General features: G+C 48.2%; 1 protein-coding gene across 2 annotated transcripts in view; it reads left to right on the forward strand.

The window, feature by feature from the left end:
• LOC115468277 (sphingomyelin phosphodiesterase-like) overlaps window positions 1–21,697 on the forward strand; it is a 71,210-nt gene that overhangs the window by 40,758 nt on the left and 8,755 nt on the right. For both annotated transcript variants that reach the window (XM_030199867.1, XM_030199866.1), the window contains one exon: window positions 12,288–12,364. In XM_030199867.1, coding sequence (XP_030055727.1) covers window positions 12,288–12,364 — 77 coding nt within the window. The remainder of the gene's footprint in view (window positions 1–12,287; window positions 12,365–21,697) is intronic.

A 21,697-nucleotide genomic window follows, 5' to 3' on the forward strand; every position in this document is an offset into this window, starting at 1 on the left:
ATTTTCGACAAAAAAAAAAAAAAAAAAACGTCCAAGTTTAAAATGTCCCAAATCAAGCCTTGGGATGTAGGAAGAGCCTGTATTTTTAGTAGACTGGGTCCCCATGACATCATCAATAGGGCACACTAGGGGGCACTGCAGTGGACTTCATAAAATGCTCCCAGGCACACATCTGACCATTACTCCCTTACCTTATGCTCTGAGCCCCCCCAAACCCCCCCCCCCCAACTGTACACCACTATCATGAAGCCCTTATGGGTGAAGGGGGCACCTCTATGGGGTACAGTGGGTTTCTGGTGAGATTTGGAGGGCTCACAGTTTCCTCCACAAGTGTACATGTAGGGGGAGGTAGGAGCCTGGGTCCACCTGTCTGCATTGCACTGCACCCACCACTAGACTACTCCAGGGACCTGCATGCTGTTCTAATGGGCCTGAGTATAACATCTGAGGCTGGCATAGAGGTTGGTAAGTAATGTTTTTCATCACATATTTTGGGGTGGGAGGGGGTTAGTGACCACTGGGGGAATAAGGGAGGTCATTCCTGATTCCCTCCAGTGGTCATCTGGTTATTTAGGACACCTTTATTCATAATAAAAATAGGTCTCGCTCAAAACATTTAAGTTTTAGTCCTGGACGGTTTTTGTTTTGTTCCATTATGGCTGAAAGACGTCTAAGTCTTAGGAATGCCCAAGTCCAGCCTTGAAACCGCCATGGCATGCCCCCTATTTAGACTCACTTCTGATGGACTTCAGAGAGAAAACGTCTAAAAAGAGGTTTCGAAAATACGATTTGGATGTTTTTGTGAGAAAAACATCCAAATGCAGACTTATGTAACCTTTTTGGACGTTTTTCCTCTTTTGAAAATGAGCCTAGAGGTGTGGTAGCCGTGTTAGTCTACTTTTAAAGTGAGCAATAGAAATAAAACAAATAAAACATGAAGAGAAATAAGAGGATACCTTTTTTATTGGACATAACTTAATACATTTCTTGATTAGCTTTCGAAGGTTTCCATTCTTCGTCAGGATGGAAATAAGCAATGTTGGTAGATGACAGTATATATAAGTGAGACATCAAAGCAATTTCAGTGACAGTCTAACAGGAATTGGGGTGGATAGGTGAGAGACAGGGAGATACAGTGGGGGAAAATAAGTATTTGATCCCTTGCTGATTTTTGTAAGTTTTGCCCACTGACAAAGACATGAGCAGCCCATAATTGTAAGGGTAGGTTATTGGTAACAGTGAAGAGATAGCACATCACAAATTAAAATCCGGAAAATCACATTGTGGAAAGTATATGAATTTATTTGCATTCTGCAGAGGGAAATAAGTATTTGACTCCCCACCAACCAGTAAGAGATCTGGCCCCTACAGACCAGGTAGATGCTCCAATCAACTCGTTACCTGCATGACAGACAGCTGTCGGCAATGGTCACCCTGTATGAAAGACACCTGTCCACCAGACTCAGTGAATCAGTCAGACTCTAACCTCTACAAAATGGCCAGAGCAAGGAGCTGTCTAAGGATCAGGGACAAGATCATACACCTGCACAAGGCTGGAATGGGCTACAAAACCATCAGTAAGACGCTGGGCGAGAAGGAGACAACTGTTGGTGCCATAGTAAGACAATGGAAGAAGTACAAAATGACTGTCAATCGACAAAGATCTGGGGCTCCACGCAAAATCTCACCTCATGGGGGTATCCTTGATCATGAGGAAGGTTAGAAATCAGCCTACAACTACAAGGGGGAACTTGTCCAATGATCTCAAGGCAGCTGGGACCACTGTCACCACGAAAACCATTGGTAACACATTACGAATAACGGATTGCAATCCTGCAGTGCCCGCAAGGTCCCCCCTGCTCCGGAAGGCACATGTGACGGCCCGTCTGAAGTTGCCAGTGAACACCTGGATGATGCCGAGAGTGATTGGGAGAAGGTGCTGTGGTCAGATGAGACAAAATTGAGCTCTTTGGCATGAACTCAACCGCCCGTGTTTGGAGGAAGAGAAATGCTGCCTATGACCAAGAACACCGTCCCCACTGTCAAGCATGGAGGTGGAAATGTTATGTTTTGGGGGTGTTCTCTGCTAAGGGCACAGGACTACTTCACCGCATCAATGGGAGAATGGATGGGGCCATGTACCGTACAATTCTGAAGTGACAACCTCCTTCCCTCGCCAGGGCCTTAAAAAGGGTCAGTGGCTGGGTCTTCCAGCACGACAATGACCCAAAACATACAGCCAAGGCAACAAAGGAGTGGCTCAGGAAGAAGCACATTAGGGTCATGGAGTGGCCTAGCCAGTCACCAGACCTTAATCCCATTGAAAACTTATGGAGGGAGCTGAAGCTGCGAGTTGCCAAGCGACAGCCCAGAACTCTTAATGATTTAGAGATGATCTGCAAAGAGGAGTGGACCAAAATTCCTCCTGACATGTGTGCAAACCTCATCATCAACTACAGAAGACGTCTGACCGCTGTGCTTGCCAACAGGGTTTTGCCACCAAGTATTAGTTCTTGTTTGCCAGAGGGATTAAATACTTATTTCCCTCTGCAGAATGCAAATAAATTCATATACTTTCCACAATGTGATTTTCCGGATTTAATTTGTGATGTGCTATCTCTCACTGTACCAATACCCTACCCTTCAATTATGGGCTGCTCATGTCTTTGTCAGTGGGCAAACTTACCAAAATCAGCAAGGGATCAAATACTTATTTCCCCACTGTATGCATGGGAACAGGAGGGTGACAAACAAGAGCAATACAACTTTATGGTTTAAAATGGGCTAGAAAACCCAGATCTTTGTTAAGTCCTGTCTGGTGGGTGTCAAAATATTGATCATTCTGACTTTCAAAGGTCTTACGTTCCTGTATTGTTTTAAAGTTCCCTTTCAGGATTCTTAATATGAAATCACTGGTACAGTGTTCTGGGTTTGTAAAGTGCTGTCCCTGAGCCTGATAGTAACATAGTAATGATGGCAGATAAAGACCTTACGGTCCATCCAGTCTGCCCAACAAGATAAACTCATTTTACATGGTATGTGATACTTTATACCAAGTTTGATTTGTCCTTGCCATTCTCAGGGCACAGACCGTAGAAGTCTACCCAGCACTGTTCTTGTACTAGAAGTTCTGAAGATTCTGGAATCCTAAAGAGTTACAAGATTCCGGAATCCCAATTAGTAAGCAACATAGTAACATAGTAAATGACGGTAGATAAGACCTGAATGGTCCATCCAGTCTGCCCAACAAGATAAACTCATTTTACATGGTATTGATACTTTATACCTAGTTTGATTTGTCCTTGCCTTTCTCAGGGCACAGACCGTAGAAGTCTGCCCAGCACTGTTCTTGTACTAAAGTGCTGAAGATACTGTTGAAGCCCCTTAAAATTACATTCCAGCCCATCCCTATCTATTCAGTCACGATCAGGGCACAGACTGTAGAAGCCTGCCCAACACTGTTTTACTTCCCAATTACCGGCATCGCCACCCAATCTCTGCTAAGAATTCCTTGGATCCATTCCTTCTAAACAGGATTCCTTTGTGTTTATCCCACGAATGTTTGAATTCATTACCGTTTTCATCTCCATCACCTCCCGCGGGAGGGCATTCCCAGATGAGGGAATGGCCACAGATCGCCTTTTATGTATGGAATCCAGTTTCTAATAACACATTAACAGTCATTACAGCTCATCACAGTAGCTGCCTGGATTTGAAGAATTTGAGGTGGGTCTACAACTTCTAAGAGGGATAAGCAGGGCCCAGGGGCAATAATGTTGGTTCATTTTCAGCTCATTTTGGATTTTTTAGTGATTTTTTTCAAAAATGACTTTTAAATTTTGATAAAGGTATGTAAACACTGTTATGCATTAAATTGGAGGTTTTATGCATATAAAATTGATGTAGGATGTGTTCACCAAGGAGGTCTTTACTAAAGTTGCACTAGAGGTGTATTTTCAAAGGTGAGGTAGTGTTTTTAGTGCATGGTATCAGCGCACACTAAATGCTAGAGATGCAGATAGGAATACATGGCCTTCTCTAGAGTTTAGTACACGCTAAAACACAAGCATGCCTTTGTAAAAGGCCCACTTACACTTACAAAAATACATAGTACATTATTGAAAAAATACTAAAACCTCAAGTGAAAACTACAAATATTAGAAACAAATTCAGAGACTTAATTTTATTAACCACTGAAAAGTAGAAGCCTGCCCCCCCCCCCCCCCCCATGGAACAAAAGGTAGGGAGCTCGAGTCTCTAGCACATGTTTCTCCCCCCTCCCCCTCAAAGGATGATAACAGGAAGCTCTGCAGGCAGCTTTCAACCTTAGTATCTCTCACACCACAAGAACACATAGGAGGAGGCGGAGGAGCTGAGAACCCCAACATAACACCAGCTGGTTCTGGGTCCAATTCTACCACCTCGCACTTGAACCATACAAAAACAGGATTACCACAGTGTCTTGTCCTTGTGCTGAGTGTTCTCTGGGTCTCAACAACTTTTTAGTAGCAGTTCTGGTTAGTTGGGGGAGGGGGATTGTTGGCTTCAGTGGTGCCTAAGCAACAGTTTTTGGTAGTGGTGGTGACAGCAGAAGCTTTTGATGGGGGAGGGAGGGAGCTCAGTGGTGATGAGGCAGAAGCTTTTACAAACCTGGGTGTGTGCAGCTGGCAAGCACAGGACACCAGTTTGGCAGCATCTCCATGTTCAAACATTTCTATTGACGTTTCAGAAAGAAGGACAACAACCCAAGCAAAGAACTGAAATACAATAGCAGCAGATGCAGCTCTTTAAGGAAATTCTTTTCTAAATAACTTCGTATTCTCCAGTATAGGAATATATCATATACACCAAACAATTCTGACAGGTTCTCATGGTGCTGGGTGGTGGGATGGGGAAGGATTTGGTGTGTATATGTGTTGTTACTTTGAAGGTAAAATTATGTATAATCATAACTGATACTTTCTTTCCATTAATCATAGCTGATCAATCCATAGACTGATGGGTTGTGTCCATCTACCAGCAGGTGGAGATAGAGAGCAAACTTTTGCCTCCCTATATGTGGTCATGTGCTGCCGGAAACTCCTCAGTATGTCGATATCAAAGCTCCATCCGCAGGACTCAGCACTTAGAGAATTACACCCACGAAGGGACACTCTGTCAGCTCACCACCGCCGAAACGGGGGAGGGGAATTAACCCAGCTCATCCCCACACAAGTGGGGGAGGGGAATCCGTCCAGCTCATCCCCGCGGAGCGGGGGAGGGACACCACACCCGCCGATGCGGGGGGATCTGGCTTATCCTGCAACCGCAACCGCGGGAGGAGCTGACTGACCCTAACACCGCCGAAGCGGGAGGGGTACAAAGCTGCCCTACAGCCGCACGAAGCGGGAGGGAGTGCCGGCAGAATTTATGTCTCAATCCAGCCCCGTAAAACGGAGGGAGAGGAATGCAGCAGCCTCACTGTACACAAACTCGTCTCAACTCTTGAAGAATCCAAGTGAAAGAAGAACTTGAACACGAAGTCCTCCTGAAGGAACTGAAGGCTAACTTGAACCTAAAATGCAACCAGAATATAACAGTACAGATATCTGGGAGGGGCTATGGATTGATCAGCTATGATAATGGAAAGAAAATTATCAGGTATGATTATACATAATTTTACCTTCCATATCATCAAGCTGATCAATCCATAGACTGGTGGGATGTACCGAAGCAGTACTCACCCAGGGCGGGACCATAGAAATCCCTGACCTCAACACTGAAGCTCCAAATCGGGCCTCCGCCCGTGCAGCCACAGTCAAACGGTAATGCTTGGAGAATGGTATGAGCCGAAGCCCACGTTGCCGCCTTGCATATCTCTTCCAAGGAGACGGATCCGGCCTCTGCCAATCGAGGCCGCCTGAGCTCTCGTGGAGTGAGCCTTCAGCTGGATAGGCGGACACCTTCCCCCGCGGCCACATAAGCCGCTGCAATGCTTCCTTGACCCATCTTGCCACTGTAGGCTTAGCAGCCTGCAGACCCTTACGAGGACCTGCAACAGGACAAACAGAGATCCGCATTTCCGGAAATCATTGGTCACTTCCAAGTATCGTGATGACTCGTCTCACATCCAGATATTCAAGAGCGGAAGTACTCCTCTGGGTAGTCCTCCCTACGAAATGAAGGAGACAGAGCTGCTGATTCACATGGAAGCGAGAACCAATCTTGGGCAGGAAGGAGGCACTGTGCGAATAGTCCACTCCTGCCTCAGTGAACTGCAGAAAAGGCTCTCGCCATGAGAGCACCTGGAGCGCGGAAACTCTTCTGGCTGAAGTGCTAGCCACCAAAAAGGACTGCTTCAAACGTCAGGTCTTTCAGAGATGCCCTCGACAAGGTTCCAAAGGCGGCTTCTGCCATGCTCTTAGCACCAGGTTGAGATTCCACGCAGGCACCACTGAGTGCAGAGGAGGGCGCAGGTGATTAACTCCCTTGAGAAAGCGCACCACATCTGCTGCGAAGCCAGGGAAGCACCCTTCAGGCGGCCCCTGAAGCAAGCCAGAGCCGCTACCTGGACTTTAAGGGAACTGAGCGACAGACCTTTCTCCAGACCTTCTTGCAGGAACGCCAACACTGAAAGAAATTGGAGCAGTGAAGGGAGAAAGTGAGCCTGCTTCACACCATGCCTGCAAAGATACGCCAAACCCTGGCGTAAGCAGTAGAAGTAGAGCGCTTCCTCGCTCTCAGCATAGTGGCGATGACCTTGTCTGAGAAGCCCTTCTTCCTCAGACGCTGCCGCTCAATAGCCAGGCCGTAAGACCAAGGGAGAGGGATCCTCCATCACCACGGGACCCTGATGTAACAGGCCCTGCTCCACTGACAGCCGCAGAGGATCGTCGACTGAGAGCCTGAACAAGTCCGCATACCAGGGCGTCTGGCCAATCCGGAGCCCACCAGGATTACCCTGCCGGGATGCTTTGCCACCCGGTCTAGCACCCTGCCCAACATGGGCAAGGGCGGGAACACATAGAGGAGCTCTTGTGTGCGGCCACTGTTGGAGAAGAGCATCTACTCCCAGGGATCGAGGGCCCGTCCTCCTGCTGGAAAAAAGCGCGGCACTTGGCCATTGGCCGATGACGCACATCAGATCTAGGCTCGGCTGGCCCCAGCGCTTCGTGATGGTCCAAGAACGCCTGAGCAGATAGTTTGCCACTCTCCGGGCTCCAAGCTATGGCGACTGAGAAGTCCGCCTTGACATTCATGGGACTCCGGCAATGTGGGCCGCTGAAAGCTGCTCCAGGTTCGCTTCGCCCACTGGCAAAGACTCATAGCCTCCTTGGCTGAGGGGCGCTCTTGGTACCTCCCTGGCTGGTTGATATAGGCCACAGCCGTGGCATTGTCCGACAGGACCCGTACAGGCTTCAACACAGTTACCGGGATGAACTCCAATAACACCCAACGAATGGCTCTGAGTCCAGGAGGTTGATAGACCACTTGCCTCTGCAGGAGACTAGAGCCCCTGCGCTGTCCTTCCCAAGCAGTGGGCTCCCCAGCCATCAAAGAGCGTCTGTCGGGACGACAATCCACTCCGGGGTCACCAGAGGCAATCCTGCAGAAACTTGTCTGTCTGCGTCCACCAGGCTCAGCGCCTTGCGCACTGCTGGGTCCACTGGAAGGCGCACGCATGCAATAACTCTCCGACACGTCGGAGTCCAGCGCAGCAGCAGAGATAGCTGTAGTGGTCTCATATGAGCCCTGGCCCAGGGCACTACTTCCATCGTGGCGTCATAGAGCCCAACAGCTGCACGTTAGTCCCAAGCCCGAATAGGAGAGGCTACTAGGAACTAGTCCACCTGAGCCGAAGCTTGACAATCCGATTGTCTGGCAGGAACACTCTGCCCACTTGGTGTGTCGAATCGAACTCCAGATACACCAGGGACTGAGTCGGGGCGCAGCTGGCTCTTCTTCAGTTGATGATCATCCCAGGGAGCTCAAAAGAGCAACTACCCGGTACCATAGCTTTTGCCGCACCTCTGCATAGAGGGGGCTCGGATCAACCAGTCGTCCAGATAAGGATGGACTTGTACTCCTTCCTTTAGCAGGAAGGCGCCTCTATGACTCCCCATTACTTGGAAAAGGTCCGCGGAGCAGTAGCCAACCCGAAAGGGAGGGCTCTGAACTGGAAGTGTCGTCTCCAGGACTGTAAAACGCAGAAAAGCGTTGGAGAGGAGGCCAGATGGGAATATGCAGGTACGCTTCCTTGATGTCCAAGGAAGCCAAGAACTCTCCTGCCTTCACTGCCGCTATACAGAGCGGAGAGCCTCCATGCGAAAGTGCCTCACTTTCCAGGGCCCGATTGACCCCTTTGAGGTCGAGGATAGGCCGGACAGAACCTCCTTTCTTTGGAACCACAAAGTAAATGGAGGTAACGTCCCTTGCCAATCTGATTTTTGGCACCGGAACGAACCGCACCCAGGCGGATCAGGTTGTCCAAGGTCTGCTGCACTGCCACAGCTTGACCGGAGACTTGCAGGGAGAGAGTACAAACCCGTCTCTTAAGGGTTGGCAGAACTCTAGCTTGTAGCCCGTCTCTGATGACTTCCAGCACCCACGCGTCTGAAGTTATAGTGGTCCACTCGCCCAGAAACGAGGACGCCGTCCTCCAATCTGCACTGGGGCGTGGACCAAGGCCCCGTCATTGGGTACGAGACCCGTGGGGAGGACCGGAGGGAGCACCTCCGGGACGGCGGTCTCTGCGAAAGGAATGCTGCTTGGGGGAGAAATTCCTCTTGAAGGAAGAGGGGGCAGAGGAACCCGACTTGCCCGGGCGGTACCGATGGGCTTCCTGCAACCGTCCTCTGGAGGTATCGGGACGAGTACTAACCCGAGCCCTGACCTCTGGTAATTTCTTGCCCTTAGACGTGCCGAGATCGGTCACGATTTTGTCCAGCTCGACCCCAAAGAGCAGCTTGCCTTTAAAAGGCAATCTAGCCAGGCGGGGATTTAGAGGCGTGGTCAGCAGACCAATGTTTCAGCCAAAGCCACCGCCGCGCAGAGACTGTCTGAGCCATGCCTTTAGCTGAGGCTCTCCAGACATCATACAGCAAGTCTGCCAAATAGGCTAAGCCCGATTCCAGGGCCCGGCCAATCAGCCCTCAAGGAATGATCCGAGGGGGAAGCCCGCTGCACCATAGTCCGGCACGCCCTGGCCACATAGGAGCCGCAAACTGAGGCCTGCAAACTTAAAGCAGCTGCCTCAAAGGACGACCTTAAGGCCGCCTCCAATCTTCTGTCTCGGGCGTCCTTTAGGGCCGTGCCACCTTCCACCGCAACGCCGTTTTCTTAGTCACCGCAGTGATTAAAGAATCCACGGTAGGCCACAGATAGGCCTCACGTTCACTCACAGCCAAAGGATAGAGGCGGGACATAGCCCTAGCCAATTTAAGGCTCGTTTCCCGGGACATCCCATTGATGCCGCAATTAAGGTGTGCATGGCATCATGCACGTGGAAGGTTGTAGGCGGGCGCTTCGTCCCCAGCATATGGCAGAGCCAACAGGGGCTGAGGGAGAGACGTCCTCCGGAGAGGAAATCTTCAAAGTGTCCATGGCCTGTAACAACAGGTTGGGCAAATCCTCTGGGCTAAAAAGCCGCGCTGCAGAGGGTCATCCGCTCCATCCGAGCGGGGATCTATCATCCTCCAAGGAATCCGCAAAGGATCGTTGGGAGACCTCAGACACGCTGCCCCTCATCTACATCGGAGGAGACAAAAAGTCCTCCAAGGCCTGGAAATCAACCCGAGGGCATTTACCTCTGGGAACCTCACCTCTTTATCAAAGAGGGAGCAGGGGCAGCGTTTTGCATGAGGAAAGCCTGATGCAGCAGCCAAAACAAACTCGGGGAGAAACCCCCCAGACTGTGCACTTCCGCAGCCTGGGCAACAGCCCTAGACGCACTCTCAACCGGCGCTCGCAATAGGGGGAGAGACATGCTGCGCATCCAAAATGGCGTCCGGCGCGAAACTCCGTGAAGGAGCCGCGCGGGAAGAACGGCGCTTAACTTTAGCCGCTTTGTGCCGTCGCCCAAATTAAGGGCGTTCATGGCATTAATGTCTCCAACCTCAAGGGCGGCCCCGAAGAAGCCGTCCGAGCCGCGTGGCCGGCCAAGATGGCGGAGGCGAGGAGCGGGGGATGGGCGTTTATGGCGGGGAAAAACCGCCACGCCGGAGGAACGACCGGGACAGTCATCGGTCACTAAACTATCACCCATCAAGGGCGAATCAGGTTGTAAAACCCCCGCATCCCCTCTAGAAGCGCTCCAGCGATCCGGGGAGCGACCCTTTGCGCCCTCGCCCTCCGACGCCATTGCCACGGAGAAGAATCGGGGAACCCCCTGCCCGCTATAAAAAGGTAAAATTACCTGCTTGCCGCTTCCGAGCTGTAAACGAACTGGTGTCCCAGTGAGTAGCTGCAATGAACGTTTAAAGAAAACGTCGAATTAAACGCCTTAAAGACGTTTAAAAAATATGTTTTTTTTTTTTTTTTTAAACGGAGCCAGCGGGAGGGGGAGAAAAGGAGGGACCTGGCACCACCAGGTTGCACTTGCTCAAAAAGAGCCCTCAACCCCAGGCCTCAACAAAACCTAAGGGATTAGGCTTGAGGCCTAGCCAGAGCTGCTGCTGTGTGTGACCACCACCTGCTGAGATAGAGAACATACTGAAGGAGTTTCCGGCAGCAACATGACCACATATGGGAGGCAAAAGTGTTTGCTCTCTATCTCCACCTGCTGGTAGATGGACACACCCACCAGTCTATGGAGTGATCACTTGAGATATGGAATATCTCTACACCACTTCTCTTGACCCCAATCATCCCACCATCCAACCCACATTCTCCCATTTTCCCCGACTTGCTGTTTCAGTCACCTCCGTCCGCCACTCCTGATCCTGATCTGAGCTCGTGCACTCCACCCAACTCTTTTCCTCCACAATGTCTCCCAGGATTTGTCCCTACTCATTCCCCCCACACCCGCCACCCCCAATGAATTCTCCCACTCACCCCATGCCTGTCTCTCCCTCAGAGGGGAAGTCTTGACAGTTGACTGTCCATTCTTACAGCTGGCAGGACCTGTTGATTCCTGGACATCACAGGCAGCTCACCCAAGTCTTCAGTAATCAAGGATCTGGCAACTTCCATCAGCACTTTCATCATGGCCCGCCCAAAGCTCAGCATTAGAAGCGACTGTTCCCTTGTGGTGCTCTGTGCAGTACAGCGAGCTGTTCAAATTTTCCCATCGGACATTGAGTCTGCTAACTCTTACATATCAACCGAAATGGAATTTCTTTTGTGTGTTGTTGAAGAAGCTGGTTGGGCTGGCATGGAGCGGTGGTGGGGAAGCGGCATGTCCTTCCTTTCTTAGACTTAGGGCACTTTTCATGTGCCCAGCAAAATCTGCCACCATACTGGGACAGTCAGTCCTCCTTAACACTGTACTGGGCCACTCTCTGAGTCAGTACTGGTGTAGAGGGGGAATGTTTTCTACCAACATGCTGTTCTAATACTGGGTCAGTACCATCTCAGAGGCGGGAGAGATCCCCTAACACCATGCTGAGCCACTGGGTCTACACTGTGCTCAGAAACCTATGTCTGTTGTTTGGGGGGGAGTGGGGCAAGGGGCGATTTCTTCGTCTCAGTGCAGTGGACTGTCCTTGGTTTTCTTGATTCTGCTGCTTATATTGTGACTCCAATTACCTCCATCTCTTGGTCTTGGAAAGGGTAAAATCTATTGCCTGCGGGTACCAGTGCCTGGATCTTAAAGGCTCCATGGTGTGCAGGGTTGCCATAAAAAAAAAATTCCCACACAAAACTGCTCAAAACCCGCCCAAAAACTGCACACACCCCACCCCCGACGTCATCACCCCCACCCGTCATCAACCTGCCCCTTCCGTCATCAGCCCTGCCCCCACCGTCATCAGCCCTGCCCCCACCGTCATCGCCCCGCCCAATACATCACCAAACCCGCCCAAAACGTCACAAACCCCGCCTCTGTCGCCATTAGCCCCACCCCCGCCGGCCAAAAAAACCGCCCAAAACCCGCGAAAAAAGAAAACGAGCCCAAAAAACCGTAACCCGCGGCAAATGTTTCCCGCGGCAGGTTGCGGAAAACCGCCCAATTGGGCGGGAAAACCGCCCATCTGGCAACCCTATGTAAAGAAGTTATTGGTGTTACATGAACAGAAGTCAGTGCATGCATTTATAGATCTGCAAAGAACCTCTTGTTCAAAGCTTCTCACAGCTGTACTATTTCCTGGCAGGTTCATATCATTGGTCACATCCCACCGGCCAACTGCCTACGGAGCTGGAGCTGGAACTACTACCACATAGTCAACAGGTGAGAGGGATGGAGGGTGAGAACTGTAGCAACAGAGGGGAATTGATGGACCATTGTCATAGGTGAGAGGTAGGAGATCTGGAAGGCTAATCATTAGCAGAAGAGATCAGGGGGCAACAGAAGAAGCAATATCAGATAAGAGTGGAAGGGGCTATGAGCACAACTAATGGAAGGCAGGGTACCCAAGACCAGGATTTTGTACAGGGATAGGTCAGGAGGTGTGAAAGAGCTCAGGAGAGGCAGCTCATCAGTAGACTTGAAGAGAGAAACAACCAGGATAATCAAAAGTAGCAGAAGAGGGACTATTATAAACAAGTGAGAGGGGGGAGGAAGGTATAAGAAAAGGGGAGATGTAGAAATAGAGAATATAAAGATCCCCAAGGTCCATACTATTCCCACCCCCTGCTGCAGTACTGGAGACCCCTCACTTTGTCATTAAGGCACTTCTGTGCTTATCTCAGGCTGTCACTGCTAGGGCTGTGTTCCAAGCATTCCTCATCCGTTCCATGAAGAATAATTCCTACTGTTGCTCCAGAGTTTTACAAAATATAGACAGGAAAAGTTCTCTACGATGACGAATCACAGAAGGCAAAAGTAGAGACTAATAGACGATTCACCACTGGAGACGTGAGTCCAACAGTCTTTATTATATCAAAGATAACGACCCGACACAGGCCGTGTTTCGACGCTAAAAAGCGTCTGCATCAGGGGTCAATAAATACACTACAATCAAAACATATAACATATAAATAATGCCAATAAAAACATATATGAACATCCATATAGAGATATGAAAATTCAATAGACACTAATTTTCTGATCAGAGGTCAATATGCTCAAATATTAATAACCATTAAAACAGCATACATATATTCAAAAGATTTAAAAAGTTTTTGGCTTCTGCTAATATAAATCAAAAATATGAAAATATAAATATTATGTGTATTCCAGGTATATATAATTTTGGACTTATGTGCCAGCTAAAATATGATGTATAAATGGTTGTTAGAAAACATGAAATAGGGTAATTAATATTAAATGCATGTGCACTTTAATATTAGCAGTGCTTTTTTTTGTAGAAAAAAAAGTGCCGGTACTCATTATGGGCGGAGTCACCACATATGGCCCCCCCCTTATGATGGCCCCACCCACATTGGCCACACCCCTTATAGCAGCCATGGCGCATATAAACAAAACATCATTGAAAATATACTAGTATAGGAGAAAAAAATAACATGATTTTTTCATTATAAATAACTTCTGTAAGCTGCTACAGCTCCAGTACACCCAGTGCAAAATAAGACAACAGATGTAAAACACTAAAATGAAAATAAATGATTTTTTCTACCTTTGTTGTCTGGTGACTGTTTGTCTATCCATATTGGTCCCAGCCTCTGATTCTGCTGCTCTCTATCTGTTCTCTTAACTCCATTTCTAGAGCTTCCTTTCCATTTATTTCTTTCCTTTCCTCTTCTTCATTTCTTGCCCTACATCCATAAGTAAAAGCTGGATCATCCTCTGCGGAATGACTGGAGGAGGTACACGTGATCCAGTTTTTGCCTATTTTCTCCATCCAAGTGCCGTTTTTCCTCCTCTTTCCTTTCCCTCATCTCCATCCATGTGCATCTTCTTTTTTTCTTTCCTCCGCTCCATCCATGTCCAGCATTTCTCCCTCTCTCTCCCTCCCCTGTATCCATATAAAGAAATAATTCTCTATCACCCTCTCCTCCAAGTGCCTTTCTCCTCTCTCCCTCGCAACCCCTCCATCCATCCATGTCCAGGCATGTCTCCTCTCCCCTGCTCTCCCCTCCCTGTCCAGCGATTCTCCTCTCTGTCCCCTGTCCTCCCCTGCCATCCATGACCAGCCATTCTTCTCCGCCCCTTCCTCCCCTGCCAATCGCTGACCATTCTTCTCTGCCCCCTGTCCTCCCCTGCCATCCGTGACCCATTCTTCTCTGCCCCTGTCCTCCCCTGCCATCCATGTCCACTGATATCCTCTCTCCCCTCCCTTCATGTCCAGCAATTTCTCTTCCCTGCCCTCCCCCTTATTCTCCAGCCCCAGCATAGACCTCAGCCCCAAACCTCAGCGTCTGTCCTTGGTCCCTTTTTCTCCCAGCCACAGAGTCAGACTTTCTCCCTAAATCAGCTCCCTTCTCCCAGCCCCAGCAAATACCCTTCTCTCTCCTCAACCCCTAGCGCCCAGCATGTGCCCTGTTCTCCCATCCCCAGGCTCTGCCATTCATCAAACCCCAATCAGACCTTCTCCCCACCCGACGTCGAGATCCAGCGCCCCTGCCCCAGCTGCCCGCCCTCTTTGCTTCCCGACAGCCCTGCTTTCCGGTCCAAACCTCCCCCCCCCCCCCCCCCAGCGACGCGTTTTCAATCTTTTATTTATTTTTTTTTTACTTGCAGTCACAGGCGCCGGCGTTGTTGAGAGGACCAGGCGTCGGCCTCCTCATGCTTTCCTTCCCTTCCGGTAGTCCGATTCGCTGCCTCTCAGTGTCCCGCCTTCGCGGAGGAACAGGAAACACGTCACAGGAAGGCGGGACACAGAGGCAGCGAATTGGAAACCCGCAGGGAAGGAAAGCATGAGGAGCGAGCCTGGTCCTCTCAACAACGCCGGCGCTGTGACTGCAAGTAAAAAAAAATAAATAAAAGATTGAAACGCGTCGCGGGGGGGGGGGGGGGAGGTTTGGATCGGAAAGCAGGGCTGTCGGGAAGCAAAGAGGGCGGGCAGCTGGGGCAGGGGCGCTGGATCTCGACGGGCGGCAGGAACGCAAGTCAGGAACCCTAGGGAAAAAAGGTGCCGGTACGCCGTACCGGCGCGTACCGGCACAAAAAAAGCACTGTATATTAGTATCATGCAATGACAATACTAAAAACAAAACCTCATGTTACCCAAGTAATGAATGCAAAACGAAGAGTCCTATTTGTATATGTGTTGTCAACTCACTGATCACGTAGCACTGCAAGCCACGAATGAGAACATGATGGGTTTAAAAACAAACATCTGGTAACAAAGTATCCATGTAATACTTGAAGAGGTACAAGGGATTAATTTAATATTAATTACCCTATTTCATTTTTTCTAACAACCATTTATACATCATATTTTAGCTGGCACATAAGTCCAAAATTATATATATACCTGGAATACACATAATATTTATATTTTCATATTTTTGATTTATATTAGCAGAAGCCAAAAACTTTTTAAATCTTTTGAATATATGTATGCTGTTTTAATGGTTATTAAGCATATTTGAGCATATTGACCTCTGATCAGAAAATTAGTGTCTATTGAATTTTCATATCTCTATATGGATGTGCATATATGTTTTTATTGGCATTATTTATATGTTATATGTTTTGATTTGTAGTGTATTTATTGACCCCTGATGCAGACGCTTTTTAGCGTCGAAACACGGCCTGTGTCGGGTCGTTATCTTTGATAATAAAGACTGTTGGACTCACGTCTCCAGTGGTGAATCGTCTATTAGTCTCTACTTTTGCCTTCTGTGCTCCAGAGTTTACTCAATATTGTCACTTCTTGTTCTAGAACAGGAGTTTCTAGCCTTTTGGGGGCAGGGAAGACCCTTTTCAAAACCCAAACGTTTTAGGGACATCATCCTCTCCCTACAACTCCTAACTCTCAGCTCTCTTCTTTAGATACTCTCCCTCCCATGAACAGACCCTTCCCCCACCAGTATCTCTTCCGCAGCTCCTTTCCATCAGTCTCTCGCCTTTTTTCCCAGCATTTCTCCCCTTCCTGCTCAAACCCTGATACCAGTTTCTCAAATGCCAGCCATTCAGCATCCTAGAAGTGACAGCTCTGTGGGTGATTGAGTATCCCCAGCACTGTGAAAACTCAGAAAAAAAAAGCAGTAAAGGGTCGTTAAGGTTTAGTGCATCTGGGCCATAGAGAGGAAAGGTCCCACTAGGAGTGGCCTGGTGGTTAGGGTGTGGACTTTGGTCCTGAGGAACTGAGTTTGATTCCCACTTCAGGCACAGGCAGCTCCTTGTGACTCTGGGCAAGTCACTTAACCCTCCATTGCCCCATGTAAGCCGCATTGAGCCTGCCATGAGTGGGAAAGCGCAGGGTACAATTGTAACAAAAATAAAATAGATATATTGGAGATTCTACATGGAATGTTGCTATTCCACTAGCAACTTTCCATGTAGAAGGCTGCGCAGGCTTCTGTTTCTGTGAGTCTGACGTCCTGCACTTACATGCAGGACATCAGACTCACAGAAGCAGAAGCCTGTGCGGCCACATTGGTGATCTGCAAGGGCCGACTTCTACATGGAATGTTGCTAGTGGAATAGCAACATTCCATGTAGAATCTCAAATAGTAGCAACAGTGGAGGAGTGGCCTAGTGGTTAGGGTGGTGGACTTTGGTCCTGGGGAATTGAGGAACTGAGTTTGATTCCCACTTCAGGCACAGGCAGCTCCTTGTGACTCTGGGCAAGTCACTTAACCCTCCATTGCCCCATGTAAGCCGCATTGAGCCTGCCTTGAGTGGGAAAGCGCGCAGGGTACAAATGTAACAAAAATAAATAGATACTATTGGAGATTACACAGGAATGTTGCTACTGTTGGAGATTCTACATGGAATGTTGCGTACTATGGAGATTCTACATGGAATGTTGCTATTCCACTAGCAAACATTCATGTAGAAGGCTGCGCAGGCTTCTGTTTCTGTGAGTTCTGACGTCTGTGCGGCACACATTGGTGATCTGCAAGGGTCGACTTCTAGTGGCATAGCAACATTCCATGTAGAATCCTCAATAGTAGCAACAGTGGAGGAGTAGTGGCCTAGTGGTTAGGGTGGTGGACCTTTGGTCCTGAGGAACTGAGGAACTGAGTTCAATTCCCACTTCCAGGCACAGGCAGCTCCTTGTGACTCTGGGCAGTCACTTAACCCCTCCATTGCCCCATGTAAGCCGCATTGAGCCTGGCTATGAGTGGGAAAGCGCAGGGTACAAAAACAACAACATTTACAATGAGCTCAACACTCCCCAGTATTGGAGAAGATGGGTTCCTTTTCTCTCCCCTCAGTCTCTCTCTTCCATCTTCTCCCCAACTCTCATCCTCAGTCTCTCTGTTCCTAAGCCCTTCTATCTAATATCTAACCCCAAGCTGCAACCCATCAGTCCTTTTGTTGGGGAGGGTGGGTGGGATGAAGACTAAACTAGGTCCTGCTGTGCCTACTAGAGACTGTTTATGCTGTGGGCCACAAAGTTCAAGTTTTAAGACCAGGGAGAAGGAAAAGAGTATAGAGACTAGTTGATAAAGTTTGCTTTTATTATTCTGCCTATCAATAACCTACAATTCCTCCTTCAATCTCCAATCTTTAATTTCTCAAAGCACAGGTTAAAATAAATGTTCTCTTACCAGAGAAATGTCCTCTTCTTCCGAACTTCTCAGAAAGAAAGTAAGTGGGACCAGATGCACTAAACCTTAACGACCCTTTTAACGACCCTTTACTGACCCTTAACGAAGAAATTTTCAACTGTAGCATGCATCAAAGGCCATTTTCGACAATGCTAGCAGCTAACGAAAACGATATGCAAACGAGACAATTCGGATTGCACTAATCATACTGACGATGCAATGAATCATTTACCGTCCAAAATTTTACGTGAGCTCAGACCTGTCATTAAGGCCTGAGCTGTCATCTCCCCACTGCCCCCTGCACCCTGCACCATAAAAATCCAAGCCGGCAGTTTAAAAAGAAAGTGAGATACAAACTAAAACACGTGGCTTTTCCGCTTCCCCCTGCATCACTACAAAACTAAACATACCTCAAAAAAGGATCGGGAGGGGGCAAAGGCGCTTGTCAGAAGCGTCCTGTATAGACTGCCTTGCCCCCCCCCCCCCCCCCCCCGAGATCGCCACTGTTCCCCGCTTCCGCCCGTATTAAAATAAAAACTGAAATAATAAAACTTTTGCAGCCCGGGCCCCCTCCCTTCCTGTCTCGCTCTTCTCTCCGTCTCCCACCACTGCTCGCCCTCCCACCATCCTCCGGCCCATTGCCACCGCCCCCCTGAGTTCGTTTGCCGCCACTTCCCCCCTCCGCCTTAATGGCCGTGGAGCGCCTCTCACCTGTGTGTGAAGGGGAAAGGAAATGGGACTTGATATACCGCCTTTCTAAGGTTTTTTTTCAACTACATTCAAAACGGTTTACATATGTTCAGGTACTTATTTTGCACCAGGGGCAATGGAAGGTTAAGTGGACTTGCCCACAGTCACAAGGAGTTGCAGTGGGAATAAAACCCAGTTCCCCAGGATCAAAGTCCACTGCACTAACCACTAGGCTACTCCTCCACTCAATGCTTGGCTGCTCTGCGCATGATTTAGGGGCCGATTACCGACGGAGATTACGAATCTTTGATACATTGTACTTTTCAATACCGCACCGAACATGTGCGACTTGTTTTTTTTTGTCCACGCTCGTTTTTTTCAAATTCGTTAAGGAGTTTAACATTTTACCATTTTTTTACGTATGGTTGATGCATCTGGGCCTATATAGTTTGGATTTTAAGGAGACTGCTTCAACAAACCCTTTGAAGCTAGCCCAGTAATCAGATTGCCCTTAGTAACCTTAGCAACCGTTCTACTTCCTCACACCTTAATTAACACCTAATTGACTACAGTAGCAGTGCTACCTCTCCAGCAGGCAAAGAACAGGAAATAATTTTCTTTTAGGATAGTGTGAGCCTTGCTACTATTCTTTTTAATACTCTTACATAAGTACAAGTACATAAGTATTGCCATACTGGGACAGACCAAAGGTCCTTCAAGCCCCAGCAATCCTTTCTCCAACAGTGGCCAATCCAGGTCACAAGTACCTGGCGGAAACCTCAAAGAATAACAAGATTCTGGAATCCCAGAGTAGCACATTCCATGTAGAACCCCAGAGAGTAGCAAGATTCCATTCAGAATCCCAAGTACATAAGTGTTGCCATACTGGGACAGACCAAAGGTCCTTCAAGCCCCAGCATCCTGATTCCAACAGTGGCCAATCCGGGTCACAAATACCTGGCAAGATCCCCAAAAAGTTAAGTTTCTACTTCTAGAGAAAGTTTCAGTTTAAAACTGTGGAAAAGGATTGTACACTATGGAAAGTGGGTTAATAATGTTGCTTTTCTCTCTCTCTCTCCCCTCCCTAAGGACTGAACTAGGTCCTTCTGTGTCTGCTAGAGGCTATCTGTGGTACAGAGTTCAAGTTTTAAAACTAGTGGGGAAAGTGTAGGAGACTAGTTGATAAAGTTGTTTTTGAAATATTTTTATTCTGCTATCACTAACCTACAATTCCTCCCTTAAACCCCAATCTTTAAGTTCCCAAAGCACAAAGCAAAATAAGGTTCACTTACCAGAGAAATGTCCACTTCTTTCAGAGCTTCTGAGCTCCCCCCCCCCCATAGTCTCTCGCCCACTTTTCTATGCAGCTCTACCAGACTAGTCTTCTTTTTATCCCGCTTCACTCCACTATTCACCCTCTCTTGTTTAACCCTTCCTTTCTCCACTATGTTCTCTCTTTTTATCCAACCAGCAGTCTCTTTTTATTATTGTTACATTTATATCCACATTTTCCACCTATTTGCAGGCTCAATGTGGCTTACATTGTACCGAGGAGGTGTTCGCCATCTCGGTAGAGAAACAAATACATGGAGTTGCTGTGGCCGGATAAGGATCGTGTGTTAGAGACACATTGGGAATCATAGAGAGGAAGAGTTATGTATAGTCTATTACAAGCTTTGGTTTCATTGTGTTGCGGAGTTTAGGCACTTAAGTTGGGTCGATGGGGTATGCCTTTTGAACAGGTTGGTTTTAGTGATTTGCTGAATATCCTACATTCCTTGCCCGTGCTCCCTTCATGAGTACCTGCCCTCCTACAGTACCTGGCTAATTTCCTGAGTACCTACTAAGTAGTAAATTTAAAACAAATTGGAGAAAATATCCTTCACTCAATGTGCAATTAAACTCAAATTTGTTGCCAGAGAATGTAGTAAAAGCCGCTAGCCTAGCAGAGTTTTAAAAGATTAGGATAATTTTCCTAAAAGAAAAAGTCCATAAACCATTATTAACAGTACTTGGGAAACCCCACTGCTTATTTTTAGGGCTAAGCAGCATAAAATCAGTTTTACTCATTTGGGATCTTGCCAGGTATTTGTGACCTGGTTTGGCCAATGTTTGAAACAGGATACTGGGCTTGATGGACCTTTGGTCTGTCCCAGTATGGCAAACGCTTATGTCTTATATACATAAGTACATAAGTAATGCCACACTGGGAAAAGACCAATGGTCCATCGAGCCCAGCATCCTATCCACGACAAGCGGCCATTCCAGGCCAAGGGCACCTGGCAAGCTTTCCAACGTACAAAACATTCTATACCATATTATTCCTGGAATTGTGGATTTTGCCCAAGTCCACTTAGTAGCGGTTTATGGACTTGTCCCTTTAGGAAAACCGACTAACCCTTTTTAAACTCTGCCAAGCTAACCGCCTTCACCACGTTCTCCGGCAACAAATTCCTGAGTTTAATTACGCGTTGGGTGAAGAAAACTTTTCTCCGATTTGTTTTTAAATTACTACACTGTAGTTTCATCGCATGCCCCCTAGTCCTAGTATTTTTGGAAAGCGTGAACAGACGCTTCACATCCACTTGTTCCACTCCACTCATTATTTTATATACCTCTCTCCCTTCCTGAGCACCTGCCCTCCTGCTCTATCCTTTTCTTCCTTTCTGGAGTACATTCCCTCCTGTCCTGCTTATCCTACCTTCAGTCCCTTCCCTGAGTACCTGCCCTCCTACCCTGCCTGACGTACCCTCAAGTCCCTTCCTTACTCCTTTTTCAACTACCTTTTCTCTGTCTGTGGCACTTTTCCACTCCTTTGCCTCCTGCTCTTTCTCCATGTCTGCTTCCTGCATGCTTTCCCTTCCTCCTTGTTCTTCCCACCCTTGTCCTTTTCTCCTGCAACCCCTTCCTTGGCTTTCTCCCACCTGTCTTCTCCCCATGGCGCCTCCTTTTCATAACTCCTTCCCCTAGTCCCTTCTTTAGTACCAGCCCTGGCTCTTCTCCCAGCATGGTCCCTTCTCTTGTCCTTCCCTCCTACCCTCAGCTCACAGGTCTTTCTTAACTCCTTCCTTCCCTCTTCCCTTCAAGGTCCTCCCTGAATGATTTCCCTCATGCACTCCTACCCCCACCCCCCTCGTGACCATACTGCTCACTCAGCGCAGCTGTTGTCTCTCAAGAGTTTCAGAGCAAATTTGAAAGCTTGGCTATTCAGGCAAGTCTTTGGAGAGTAGGTTGACCAAGGGTTTCA

Source organism: Microcaecilia unicolor, chromosome 4 (genome assembly GCF_901765095.1).
Source record: "Microcaecilia unicolor chromosome 4, aMicUni1.1, whole genome shotgun sequence".
NCBI lineage: Eukaryota > Metazoa > Chordata > Amphibia > Gymnophiona > Siphonopidae > Microcaecilia > Microcaecilia unicolor.